At 36.0% G+C, this 14,148-nt stretch overlaps 1 protein-coding gene across 1 annotated transcript in view; it reads right to left on the bottom strand.

The window, feature by feature from the left end:
- Window positions 1-2,130: 2,130 nt before the first annotated feature.
- Window positions 2,131-14,148, bottom strand: part of TC2N (tandem C2 domains, nuclear) — a 44,024-nt gene continuing 32,006 nt past the window's right edge. The window contains exons 10-12 of the mRNA XM_043556853.1: window positions 9,567-9,681; window positions 7,108-7,307; window positions 2,131-5,165 (exon numbers count right to left, since the gene is read on the bottom strand). Of these exons, the coding sequence (XP_043412788.1) occupies window positions 5,055-5,165; window positions 7,108-7,307; window positions 9,567-9,681 (426 nt within the window). The 3' untranslated portion in view covers window positions 2,131-5,054. The remainder of the gene's footprint in view (window positions 5,166-7,107; window positions 7,308-9,566; window positions 9,682-14,148) is intronic.

Here is a 14,148-nt window from a genome sequence, read left to right on the forward strand (position 1 = left end):
AAAATGGTCTAGGACTGAGTCCTAAAGAAGTCCCAGTGTTTAAAGTGCACAAAGACGAGCCAACAGAGAAGAAAGAAAAGGCTAGAAGGCTAATAAGACAGCAAACAGAGCATAATAACATGAAAACTAAGGGAAGACATGGTTTCCAGGAGGGAGAAGGGCACCTGGCTGGCTTAGCATGTGGAGCATGTGACTCTTGATCTCAGGGTTGTGAGTTCAAGCCCCAAGTTGTGTGTGGGGGCTATGTGTGTTAAAAAAAAGAAAAAAAAAAATCAGAGATGGTCCTAATTCCTTCAGCTGATTTGATTTTCTTTATTTGAGCCTCTAAAGCATTTTGACCATACCTCTAATCCTGCTTTTTACTACAATTCTGCTTTATGCTATTTTATTCCCCTACTAAAATATAAAACCCCAGAGTAAAGAGTGATGGCTTAGCCACCTCTACCCCTAAAAGCACCTACAACAGTTCTTTGCAAAAGGTAACATATAGACATTTTTACAATTACGAAGTACACAAAATGGCTCATTTAAAAATTTAGTTGTTTCAAGATCAAGTCTCCATATACTGTATAATCAAGAAATACTAAAGACTGAGAAATTAAACTAAAAGACAGCAAGAGCCACAGTCAACAAAATCTGTTAAAATAAATCTAGTCCTGGGACGCCTGGGTGGCTCAGTCGGTTAAGGGTCCGACTTCAGCGCAGGTCACGATCTCGCGGTCCATGAGTTCGAGCCCCGCGTCGGGCTCTGGGCTGATGGCTCAGAGCCTGGAGCCTGCTTCAGATTCTGTGTCTCCCTCTCTCTCTCTGCCCCTCCCCCGTTCATGCTCTGTCTCTCTCTGTCTCAAAAATAAATAAACGTTAAAAAAAGATTTTTTTAAAATAAATCTAGTCCTATCATGAAGGGCAGATATTTTTTTATCATCCTCCTGCCTCAGAAACTAAATGGTGACTCAGAAAACAAATTCCATGGCATGACAATATGAAAATCAATACTAAATAAACATCATCATCTATCTTACTCAGTGATTTAGCTCAGTATGGAATCAGATACCTTTTAGTCATCCGAGAAGACATACGGAACTTTCTGGACATCTGCTGCTGTTATCAGAGTCCTATGGCTTAATATAGTTGGATAGTTAATATAGTTATCATTATATAATTTAATTTACTTACCAGTTTTAACTAACAAAATAGTTATTTTAGACATCAGATCTTCCATACATGAAAAAAATTTAAAAATCAGTAATTGCCAAGTTAAAGAAATCCCACCAGGAAAGGACTAAAAATGCAGGCAGCATTCATCTTCAGACAATTTACCCAAAAAATACCCAATTCTGGAGGGTAACACTAACTCTTTTAATATCTTTTAAAATATTAAACCTCTATTTCAAAATGGACATGGTACTTCATATACACTCACTTTTCGTAATTCTTTCCTCAACTCAATGTTTCAGCCAAAACTTCAAGCATTTGAAACTGTTGAACAGTAATTTCAGCTGACCCACCAAGAGAACACAAGTAGATGTCTGTTAATTTTATGCATCAACCTGACTGGCCAGGGGTGCACAGATTACACGTTATATCTAGGTGTGTCTGAGAGGATGCTTCTGGACAGGATTAGCATTTGCATCACTGGACTGGGAAAATTTCCCTCCCCAATGTGGGTGGGCATCTTTTGGTCTGCTGAGAACCTGAATAAAATAAAGGGAGATGAAGAAGGAATTGATCCCTTTTTTCCTGCCTCACTGCTGAGCATCTCATATTCTCCTGCCCTCATACTGGGATTCATACCATTGATTTCACTGGTTCTCAAGCCTTCAGGTTCAGACTGAATTATGCTGTTGGCCTTTTTGGGTCTCCAGCCTGTATGACAGATCGTGGGATTTCTTAGCTTCCATAATACATGAGCCAACTTCTCATAATTTAAAAAATATGTATTTTTAAAAATGTATATATACACCTTGTTGGTTCTGTTTCTCTGAAGAAACCCTAATACAGTATACATAGAGATATTTTATCTGGTACTTCCTTCAATATACCCCATCAAATACCAAAAGGAAATAACATATCCTTTGAAATATTGCCGTCATGATATAAAATAGTGAAATTTACTGAAAATTTCTAAAATCCTTCAAAAATAAACAATTATTTTATTAAACAAACAGTAACAATTTGGGGGAAATTTTGGGAAATATGGTTTCAGTACAATAGTATCACAGAAATTCACATAACTATATTTAAGCAGAAGTTCACTTTAGCTTATTTTCAGCTCATAATTACATACGTTCACAATGCCATTGGTTTCTTCTTAACGGTCTGGTAAATGCTGGAACTGATACACTTCAATGATAATTTCCCTAGGAGGTCTGCTAAAAGAAAAAGTCATGCAAAACCAAACGAAAGCTGAAGAGTGATGTTGTATTTTGACATGGGCTGTAGCTACCTAATTGTATCAATCTGAAAGCTTATACATAAATAAGCACAGTGTTAGGGATTAGCATTGTATAAACTATCAGCTATCAGTGTGAACCCTTCCATGGCTTTCTCTGGTCATCTAGCACCATTTTGATTCCCTTGTCCTTGTGATAAGTGGGTAAAGGTCAAGAAATACCCGAGTAAAAACAAAGACAAGTGATTTTTGCTTACTATCTCATGTTTTTATTACCAGCTAATGTTTTTTCTCATAATTTGAGTAGCTATTAACAAAAAAGTGTGTTTCTTTTCATATTTCATGTAAAAGCTTCAAAGACAACCAGAATATCATCTGTATTCGGTACCTCTCGCACCAGAAAAAGGCTTAAGTAAAACTAATTAAAATATTTGGGAATTTAGTTGTGTCAATACTACCTACTCTAACTGAAAGGTCTTTTAAGTGAAAAGATTTTTTTAAAATTTTTTTTATCTACCTATGATTCTAAGACATGCAAGAAACCAAAAAATCACACTTTCTCTGAAATTATACATTGTATACATATTGCAAAAACATTAAACATTAAATAATTTAAATTGAGTTAAATACATGACTACATATAATAAATTTAGGAATTGGAAGCATTAATAGAACACAAAAAACTGCTCAAATTAAATTCTAGATTTAAAAAAAACCAATAAAGTCTGTTATTTATTGTCCAAAAGCCAAAATACCTATTTGGTGGCTATTAAAATAGGTGCATTTGCAGAGGATTTTTAAGGCAGTGAGGCTACTCTGTATGATACTACAGTGATGACTATACGACCTTCTGCACTTGTCAAAACTCACAGAATGGACAATACCAGGAGCGAACCCTAAATTTGGGTGATAACACTATGCCAATGTAGGTTCACTGATTTTAGCAAATGTATCATTCTGGTGGGCTATGTTGATGATGAGCAAGGTGTGTGTATGTGGGGGTCAGGGGTACCTGGGAACTCTCTGTACCTTCCTGTCAATTTTGCTGTGAACCTAAAACTGCTCTAAAAAAATAAAGTCATTTGTCTCAAAGATGTAAAACACTACAGTCAAGGTGATTTCTCTTGAAAGTTCACGTGAGTACTGACCAATATTTCATTGTTCACAAATCTCAGAAAATTATTTCCAAATGCACACTGTCAACACCACCAGTATAACATAAACTCTAGGGAATAGAAGCAAAGAATGTGTAAATTAGGCATATTTTGTAGCTTGTGGAGATGATACCTAGGAAAAAAGGAATTAAGGGTTTACTTGAGAAAATCTTAATGAGACATACAGAACATAAGAACTAGAATGAAGAGGGTATTCTAAAGCTATACCAAAGTATCTTCTGGTCTAAAATATCACCATCTACCTCCTGGCATGTGTGCACAAGGTAAGAGAGAAAGAAAAATGGAAGACCGTGACCACAGAGCAGTTGGTCTACTCATTAGCAAAACTAAAGTCAGAATTGCCAAGATCAAGGCAGGCATTATCTGTTTCTCCAAGCAGCTATTCTTTTGGGGCATAGTTTGCATAGCTGACTAACCTGAAATTAGGCCCACATACTGACTTCTAGTGAGTTCCTGAGAGAAACTGCAATAGAAAATATGTGCTATATAATGCTATCACGTACAGTTTCTTAAAAAACATGGGAAAATAGCACTGTGGATTATAGAACAAGTAGTTCATATATATATCTCTATATCTCTATATCTATATATCTATAGATATCTATATATCTATAGAGATATATATATAAAGACTAAAAAAAGGGAAATAATTATCATAAAATATTGAACTTGCTAATTAAGCTCATTTAGTTCTGCTAATTAGGAGGAGCTATATGGAGGATAATCTTATTCCAACTCCAATTAAAACAAAGGGTAAAATATTTGAGGGAGGAAAACACAGCAAAATGTGTACACACAAGGTTTCCAATTAAACTTCAACCTTCTGGTGTTTTCATTTATTCTTGCCAAAACATAGCGTTCTATATTTGAAGTTGCTCGGAGATAAATAATTCATACAGTGGCAATGTGACACCTTATGGGTAAGAAGTAAGAAACCTAAGGCACAACTCTTCCCCGAATACCTAAGAGCTGAAGTGGTTCGATGATTCATATTTGTTTTCTGAGAGAAGAGAGGTAGCAAGAGGTAAGCAGTGGAGTCAAGATCTAATAAAGAATGACTGGCACTGAAACAGTCAGCAGTAAAGTCTTCTACATGTCTAACAGTACTAACAGAGACTTGATATACTAGATTTTAATATCTAGGGAAAGCTTTCAAAAACCCATAAATGTAAGATAGCAATCACCACCTATGGTTGAAATTCTCATTGATTTTATAATTTATTTAGTTGCCCCAGAAATACTACTCTTTATTTCACTATTTTGGCATAGTTTTAAAACATCCCCTTTATTTTGGATATCAGATATAAGTCGTCCCATTTTCTTTAATCAAATTTAATTTTCTATAAGATCCATTACACATTACAATTATGACCTCCATAAATAAATTGACAAATGTATTGATTTGTCTCTTTTCATTGGTAGCAAATTGAAATCCTAAGTCTTCTAAAAGAATGTCAAATTCTTCATCAAATTAATGTGTGAAGTCTTCAAGATGGATTTAATCTGTGCCACTTGATAACAACCTTTTCTGGATTTGTAATGGTTTCTTTCCACTGATTCACTGCTTCAGTGTTATTACTGTCTTCGCTTATCCAAATCTAGAAAGGAACAGCACAACCATTTAACAGAGTCTGAATTCAAACTGCTAAGAACTCTTATGGATGAAAGACGAGTGGAAGTCTGGTTCACGTATTTTCAATTAAACATCTTTCCATTTTTCCAAAATTTTGTTTGATTTCTATTTGAAACGTAAATGTTAAAATACTTAACCTAGTCACCCTGCAGACTGTTTTATATGAAGCAATCCAATTTAAAAATTCAGCATGAAAGATTATAAAAATCATTTCTCCCAAAACAGTAATTAGTATCTTTTGTTATTCAATAAGCCTAGGAGTTCAACTTACAATTGATCCTGATCATTTGACACACTTCTGTGAGGATTAACGGAGACTAATCATGATTTAAGTTAGATTGGTAAGAAATGTCCATTTTAAGCACCTTTTACATTAGATAAAGCTGTGATTTTAATTGAAATCTAAACTAACTTTAGGTAATAGACATGAATGAATTTGAGAAAATTGCAAAGCATCATGCAAATGTAAGACATCACACTGGTTACATACCACAGAGGCAAGGTGGGCAAGGAACCCAAAGCCTGAATTCTCACCTCAGCTTTAGCACTACCAAGTGCCACTACTTTGGAATTAACTTCTGTGAGATGGAGTTTCTAATTCTTTTAAATAAAGAAACTGGAGCAGGCCACTGATTTTCAACCTTTCCCCCTTAATTTCCTGATCTGAAGAACTTTACTTCATATAAAATCTTACAAAGAATCTTAATATATGATATGAATCAGATAACGCCAGCATGCTCTGGCTGATGTAAGGGTGGGGAGACCTTGAGTCCACATTTGGCTACCCCATCATGATGGCTACTAAGGACACCAGAGAAGCCAGAGGGAACAGATGGACAGCCAGAACCCTTCCAGAATTATTATTCTTAACTGGACTCTCAACCAAGAAAATGGAATCACCAAAAACGTTATGCTGAAAATCACCTGAAATCTCCCATTCCATTCCTACATGATCGCTGAGGCTTAGTGAGATAGGAAGCCTTAACTGAATCCACTTCATGGGCCTCACGGCTTTGAAAGGTATGCTACCTATATGAGTTTTTGAGTCCCAACTCTTTCCCAAATAGGAATAAACGAAGAACGACAAAACTGTAATTTTTTAAGTAAATGTTTTAGGTGAAACACATGAAGAAGTGGGTCAAAAAGTTATTATCAATCTTTGAAAATTCACATATAATTTAAGGATTTCACATAGGCTGCTAATAACATCTTGTTATCAAGCAGACAGAAGCCTTTAAACCAGTAATGTAGATTTTGGAATTTAAATTCAAGCCAAACAATCATAATTAAGATAAAAGATAATGAGCTACTTTTGGAAACTACAAAGGAAACAAGTCCCTATAGGATTGGCAAGTAAGCAAGCGTTCTGTTGTCTTACACAGATGACTAAAAATTTTTAAATAGATTAATCTAGACACCAATACTAACTATCTAAATACCACCACAACCACTGCTAACACTAATGTTTTCAAATTCAAATCTAACATTCAAATTTCAAATTCAAATGTAACATTATTCAGTTAATAGCACACAGAGTTAAACATTAAATCGAACAGGACACAGAAAGAAGAAAGTTGGATATCTCCAGCCTTACAAAATTTGATTTAAATACTTAGCGTCAAACTCAACAGTACTGAAAAACTGACCTTTCTTATAGTGTTTACAGCTGAGAAGCTCAGAAATAGACTTATTTCAGGATAAGAAGCCTGATTGCTCAGAAATTCCAACTATTTGTATTAAAGCAAAGTGTGACAAGATTTCATTTTTGTGGCAACATTAAATTTTATGATGCTGAAGAATTTTACTCTATTCAACTTCAATTTTATCCCGTATTCCCTTTGATGACTAACTGCTTTGAGCATACAAAAGTGCAAGCAAAGAATTCAAGATAAAAAATCCCTACTAACCTGCCCCACAAAGTGTCGTCTTCTTACAGAGCTCCGACTGTAAAGCTTAATGAGAAAAATAATTTCTTTTTCATTCTGTCTGAGTGGAAAAATCATAGTTTCTCCCCACTTTACTCTGCCACTGGAGGCCTTCAGTAAGCGTGTCTTCTTCTTATAAATCAACTCTCCTGAACTAAACATTGCCACCTTCACAAAAAAACCTAAACAATAAGAAATTTTGATATGTAAAATTTTATTTTAAATGTCATAAAAGATACATATCTATATGTTATATTTGGTGTGAAAATACAGATAAGCCGCTTCTCAAGATCTGACGAAAAAAAAAAATCTGACGAGCTCTTGGCATAACGGAAAACATCTCTAGTAAACTTTATAGTTCTCATCACGCTTTACAAAAAACTACAGCAACCTCCAATGAATCTAATCTTTCTCTAACCTGAATGCCATTAAAGACTGGAAACTGGAGGCATACATGACAGTCAGCAATAGGGCAGCACACACTGAAAAGTATTATACAAAAGAGAGGGGCCAACTCTTTGGACAGCTGGAGGAATTTAGCTCACGGTTTTACACAGATAAAATTCTTTGCTCGAGACTCCTGAGGTTAAACACACACCCACTAGAGAAAATTTACTCTTTAAATAAATGGAGATAGAGAGCTTCCAGTAATGGCAGAATAGTTGTAGAAACTAACCTTCCCATAGATTAAAATTATAAATTCTGGGGAAAAAAATATAAAAAACAAGTGCACAAGCCATTAAAGATTGACCAAAAGCAGGAAGAAATTGGAGGAGAGTCAGCTTTTACAGATGGGAACTGCACTGGGTAAAATTCAGGTTTATATAACTTTTCCCCTAAGCATACTCCCCCGTCTCCCCCGTCTCACTGACACGTGGTCCCTACAGCTCAGGCAGAGAGGGCAGTCTGACTAGTTTGAGTAGTCATGGGATACAGCTGAGGTGGCCAGGGCAGCAAGAGAGTGAGGAGGGAACTTCCAGAAAAAAGGGAGCTGCCAAGTGAGGACCTAGACGGACCATCAGATTTCCAACATGGAGATTATGATAATCCTGATAGCAGTTTTGATCAAAGAAAGACCCTATTAACGTCATAAATAAATTCCATCTGTGGATTTCTACTGATGTCCTTATTTCCTAGAATATTAACCCTATGTAGCCCTGGTAATTTATTCTTTTAATACCACGTTAGATTTTATTTGCTTATTTTTGTTTTATGATTTTTCCATCAATCTACATAAGTGGTAACAGTCTATAGCTATTTTTTGTGTGCACTATCCTTTCTGTTTTGATATCGAGAATATGCTAACCTCATAAAGTTACTTTTTCCATCGTTTCTCATGCTTTGGAACAGCTTATATAAAATAGGAATTAAATGTTCCCTGAAAGTTTGGTGGAATCCACCAGTAAAATCATCTTGGCCTGGTGCTTTTATTAGAGGAAATTCTTTAACTACCTACACATGGTTATCATTTTATTCAGATGCTCTCCCTCTTTTGCAGTGAATTTCAACAATTTTCTTCTCCAAAAATCAATTATTTTACAGAGATCTTCAAATGAATTGATATAGTTATAAATGGGGTTGTCTTATTTATTATTGAACCACCTTCAAATTTGAAATGTTATCTTCTTCCTTGTGCCTGTTTCCTTTATTTTTTGCTCGATCCAATTTACTGTAGGTTTGTCTATTTTACTGATCTTTTCGAAGAAAAAGTTTTTGGCTTTATTGATTATGTCTTTTGCTGTTGTCTCCGTATCCATCAACTTTGGCTTTACCTTTAATTCCTTACCTCTACTTTCCTTTGTGTTTGCTATTTTTTTCCTAACTTCCTGAGCTGAATGGTCGCTTGCATTTATTTTCAGACATCCACTGCTTTTTGCCCACCTGCAGGGATCTTCTCTTCTTGTAGCCGAATAAAGGAGCACTCTTACCCCACTCTTAGCCCTTAGGGAGGACTGACTTCACACCTCCAGCTCTAGGAACAGCCATATAAACCAGGCCTACGCAACCAAAACATCAGAGCCCCTTCTGGTGCCCAAAGGCACAGGGAAGGAAAAGTGTTTCAAGGTTTATGTGTGATATTTTCTGGGAGTTTTTTGAATTAAGTTTCTAGTCAGCAGAATACTCCACAATGGGCATAGACCTAGATAAAAGATAAATTATCTAGGCTGGTGAAATATATCTGACAGTCCTCTGGACACTCAACCTATATAAACTAATGACCCAAATAAGGAATAGCATCAAATGGATAAAAATCTAAGAGACTATGGAGTAGACACATGGCTAAAATCTGAAATCCAATAAAGTAATTTTAAGTTAAAAAGTAAGTATTTAAGTTAAATAACAAAAGTATGATTTTAATTTTCATTGTTAAGAAATATAGGAAAAACTAGCTTTGACTAATATTTTCTGAAGATTTCACTTTGAACCACAGATATACTTACTCAAAGTGAGAGGTGATGAACAGCTTGGAAGGTATTGTGCCTCGAGAATCTGTAACTGAATTCTGCTATTTACTGCTTGAAAACAAGTCCCCAATTCAAGTTCTGCATGGCAAACCTAGGTATCAAAAAAGTGCCATTTGATAATTAAGAATAAAGTTTTGGAGATATTTCAAAAATTCAAAAGCAAAGAGGTACAATTTTAAGTTTTGAAAGCGATGCTTTTTATTGACACACAAAATTATGGTAGAAAATATGGTTAGGATAAATGCATGGATTCTGTAAATATGAGGTACTCACTTTCATGGATTCTGAAAAGCCAAGTTAAACCTACATACTTGATCCTTCAAAACCAGGGAGGTCAAAAGATATTTCAAATTGAAAACAGATGAAATTCTTCAGCAGTTTTTGTAAAGAAAATGTCCATGAAATAAACACCAAAAAAGGCCACTTTCAAAACACTTAGTCATTTGAATTGTTTTTAAGAATACATAAACTATAATGAAAAGCTTCATATATGAGAACCACCAATATTTTTTCTGACTATAGACACAGCAGTAGATGCTACCCAGATTAGAAGATTTGAAGACAAAGGATTACTACAAGGAATAAATGTGTAGGTTAAGAGCTGAATTACTATGCTGAATGAGAGCCAGCCAAGAAAGTTGGCAAAAAGGAAGCTAATGAAAGCGACGGAGGCAGTAAATAATAAGGAAAAGGTCAAAGAAAACCTGAGGCAAACAATGAAATGAAGGAGATTCAGAGGGGAAAAAGTTAAAATGTGCTCTTCTGTAGCACTGACTAAAGAAGAAAGTTAGTAATCCGTGAGATGGAACACAAGCCAGCCTACTTATGTGGATTTCAAGGTTCTTGGAGTAAAAAATCAAGGAGAGAAACATAAAGTCATCCAAACAGAAAAATACTACTGTTCACATGTTGAGAAGAAAGAACATCAGGTTAACAGACCTCCCTGGGGCCCAACACAGACAGGCACAAAAATCTTTGTGAGTATGGATTCCAACAAAGCTACAGAATGGCTGAATGACACTTGATGAAGAGATTTGTATTTGATAATTACCGAGTATTCCCCAGCCATCAGCACATAACTCACTGAAAAAGAACCTTTCCATGTATCTGCCATCGACTGAATCATGGGCGTTTCCTTCAAAACAGGATTCGGCATTTTAAAATTGCTCATGCCAGGATTAAAAAGATCTGTACGTGTGTCTACACACACACACACACACACACACACACACACACACACACACACACACACAGTGGAATATTACTCAGCCATAAAAAAGAATGAGATCTTGCCATGTGCTACAACGTGGATGGACCCAGAGGGTATCATGCTTAGTGAAATAAGATACAGACAAATATTGTATGATGATACTCATATGTGGAACCTAAAAAACAAAACAAACAAACAGACTCTCACATACAGAGAACCAACTGGTGGTTGCCAGGAGGGAGGTGAGTGAGGGGATGGGTGAAGTAGATAAAGGGGATTAAGAGGTACAAACTTCCAGTTATAAAATAAAGAAGTCATGGAGATGAAAAGTATAGCATAGGGAATATAGTCAGGAATACTATAATAGCACTGCATGTGACAGATGGTATCTACACTTACTGTGGTAAACACAGAGTAATGTACAGAATCACTGAATCATTATGGTGTATACCTGAAGCTAATGTAACACTGTATGCCAATTATACCTGGATTTAAGAGGGTTTCTGGGGGTGGGGGAGAGGGGAAAGTGGGTGATGGGCATTGAGGAGGGTACCTGTTGGGATGAGCACTGGGTGTGGTATGGAACCAATTTGACAATAAATTATATTTAATAAATAAATAAATAAAAATTTTTAAATTAAATTGGTCATGACATAAATCGAGAGCGAGGCAGTGAAAAGTGAACCACTTTAAAGTATAAACTCCACTGTCAAGGTTAGACTCCCCCTTGAAAAGTCTAAAATGATGATCAAACTTGTCTATTTTGGCAACAAATGCTGAATTCTAATAAAAAAGTGAAAGTACTATTTTTGCTTTTATAATCAGAGTTTAAGAATGGATTAATAAATCTTTTTTGGTAGCCATATATAAAACGGAGCCCTCTCTTATTTAAAAAAAATGCTGCTGTTCTTGGCATTTAAAAAAATAGATTAAATACAGTTACTTGGGGTGCTCGGTGGCTCGGTCGGTTGAGAGCATGACTCCGGAGTTTGGCCCAGGTTGTGATCTTCCAACTGTGAGATAGAGCCCCATGTCAGACTCTGTGCTGACAGTGCAGAGCCTGCTTGGGACTCTCCCTCTCCCTCTCTCGCTGCCCCTCCCCTGCTGGTGCTCTCTCAAAATAAATAAATAAACATTAAAAAAAACAACGACAGTTATTTATTATTTACAAAACACCAAGGAAACTATGGGTAAAATTTTTTTGTTATTATGGTTGTGTGTCCACAATGTAACAACACTTATGAAAAACACCTAAAGGTGGCAAAACTTCCCTTAGTGTTACACACTTGTAGAGCTCACTCTCACAAAACAAAGCAGCGCTTGGCAAAGGTTTGCTATTTCTAATTTGCCAGTGTCATTTCTGAATTCAACTTATTTATTATGTTCCAGGATATTAATTCAGATCGTGAAAAACTGTTCAAAGTGGTTTTCAATGTCCCTATAACCAAAAAATTAAAATTCCAATCAGGGCACCTGGGTGGCTCAGTCAGTTAAGTGTCCAACTCTTGACTTCGGCTCAGGTCGTGATCTCAGTTTGTGGGACTGAGGATGGCGTCAGGCTCTGAGCTGACAGCACAGGACTTGCTTAGGATTCTCTCTGTCTCTCTCTCTCTGTGCCTCTCCCCAGCTCGTGCACACTGTGCATGCTCTCTCTCTCCCAAAATAAATAAACTTTTAAAAAATAATAAAATAAAATAAAATTCCAATCAATTAGCACGTATAAAGTGCATTTTTAATGGGCACAAAACTATGGAAAATACATGATCTCTAATCCTGCAACATGGATCCTTTTTTAAAGAAAAGAAAACTTGCCAAGCCTTCCTTGAATCGTTGTTGAAAGTGAAAAGCACAGTTAGAGAAAACCATGATCTGGTGATCTCTGAGAATATCTTCTTGGGGGGAAATGACATATGGTAGAGCTGGTCCTGAAATCAATGCTTCTGTTCGAATCCTGGCTCGCCAACTACTGGCTGGAGGAAATCATGCAAGTGCTTTCGTGTGTCGGTGCCCTCAGTAGGGATACCGAGAGCAGAAAGCTCATAGATTTGAGTGTGAGCATTAAATCACCTAACACCACATCAGTTGTATGTAAGGCTCTGTAAATAAAAATCTCATCTTTTCCGCATTATTCAACACAGAGACTTGGGTTCTCAAATAAATACTTACGTTACCATTTGTCAGGGTCAAGAACTCTCTACTAAGACGTTAGCTCTACATGAAAGTTCTGCTGTGTGTGGTGGCATAATTGTCACCGTGGAGGATGGGTGTGAAAGTCCGGCTCTGTCAACTAGAATATCAATTTTCCTCCTCAACACAGGAAACAAAGCATACTATTTTTGCATTGGCCAATAATCTGAAACATTCACACTAATATAAACCCACTGGTCCAATATAGCCCCTAAGTTCTTCTTTCAGGCCATCAATCTTTTTGTACCCCTAGGACCTAACACACAACAGATACACAATTGTTGCAAGACCTCTAAAACATGAAGTAATTTGGTAGAAACTTAGCCAAAATCATTCATTCAGATTCTCCGAGGCAGATTAAGATTATAACAACTCAATTCTCCAGAAAATACCTTTGCTGAGTTATCTTCTGATATACTCTACTCGTCTTTAAAGTTTTAGTAAATGAATTATCCATTTGAATAATATATTTTGTGCCTTCTGTAAACTATGGTTGCAGCTTAAGGTCTACCAAACCTAGTTTCAAAGATGCAAGTGACAAACTCCTCGTCACAGTTACAAAGCAAATTTCCTACATTTAAACAGAATATAAAAATAATCTAATATAGCATGTTTCCGTTTAATCATTTATTCTTTCATTCCTACCTATGTACCAACGGTCAATGCCAAGAATATAATTAGGCCCTTGCTAAGAACACAGTAAAACATAAAGAAAACGGATGGAAGCTTGAGCCTTGTTTTGTTTAAACCAAGTAACTGAATTCTAAGTTGTAATAAATACCATACAGAGAACACATTGGAGATGGAGACAGAAAATAATAGATAAGAAAGAACTATCTAAAAATTTCACTTCTTGATCAGTTATAGAAATCCTTTTTTATTTTTTAATCTCTAATTCCCTTCTAATTCACTGGTTCTCAAGCCAGAGTGCAGAGTAGAATCACCTGGGAAGCTTCTAAAAACTACATATGCTTCTTCATCAAAATAAAAAGCTTCTGCACAGTGAAGGAAACAATAAGCAAAATTAAAACGCAACTGACAGAATGGGAGAAGATACTTGCAAATGACGTTATCAGATAAAGAGTTAGTATCCAAAATTTATACAGAACTCACCAAACTCAACACCGCCCCCCCCCAAAAAAAAATAATCCAGTGAAGAAA

The sequence above is a fragment of the Prionailurus bengalensis genome, chromosome B3 (assembly GCF_016509475.1).
Source record: "Prionailurus bengalensis isolate Pbe53 chromosome B3, Fcat_Pben_1.1_paternal_pri, whole genome shotgun sequence".
Classification (NCBI taxonomy): Eukaryota; Metazoa; Chordata; class Mammalia; order Carnivora; family Felidae; genus Prionailurus; species Prionailurus bengalensis.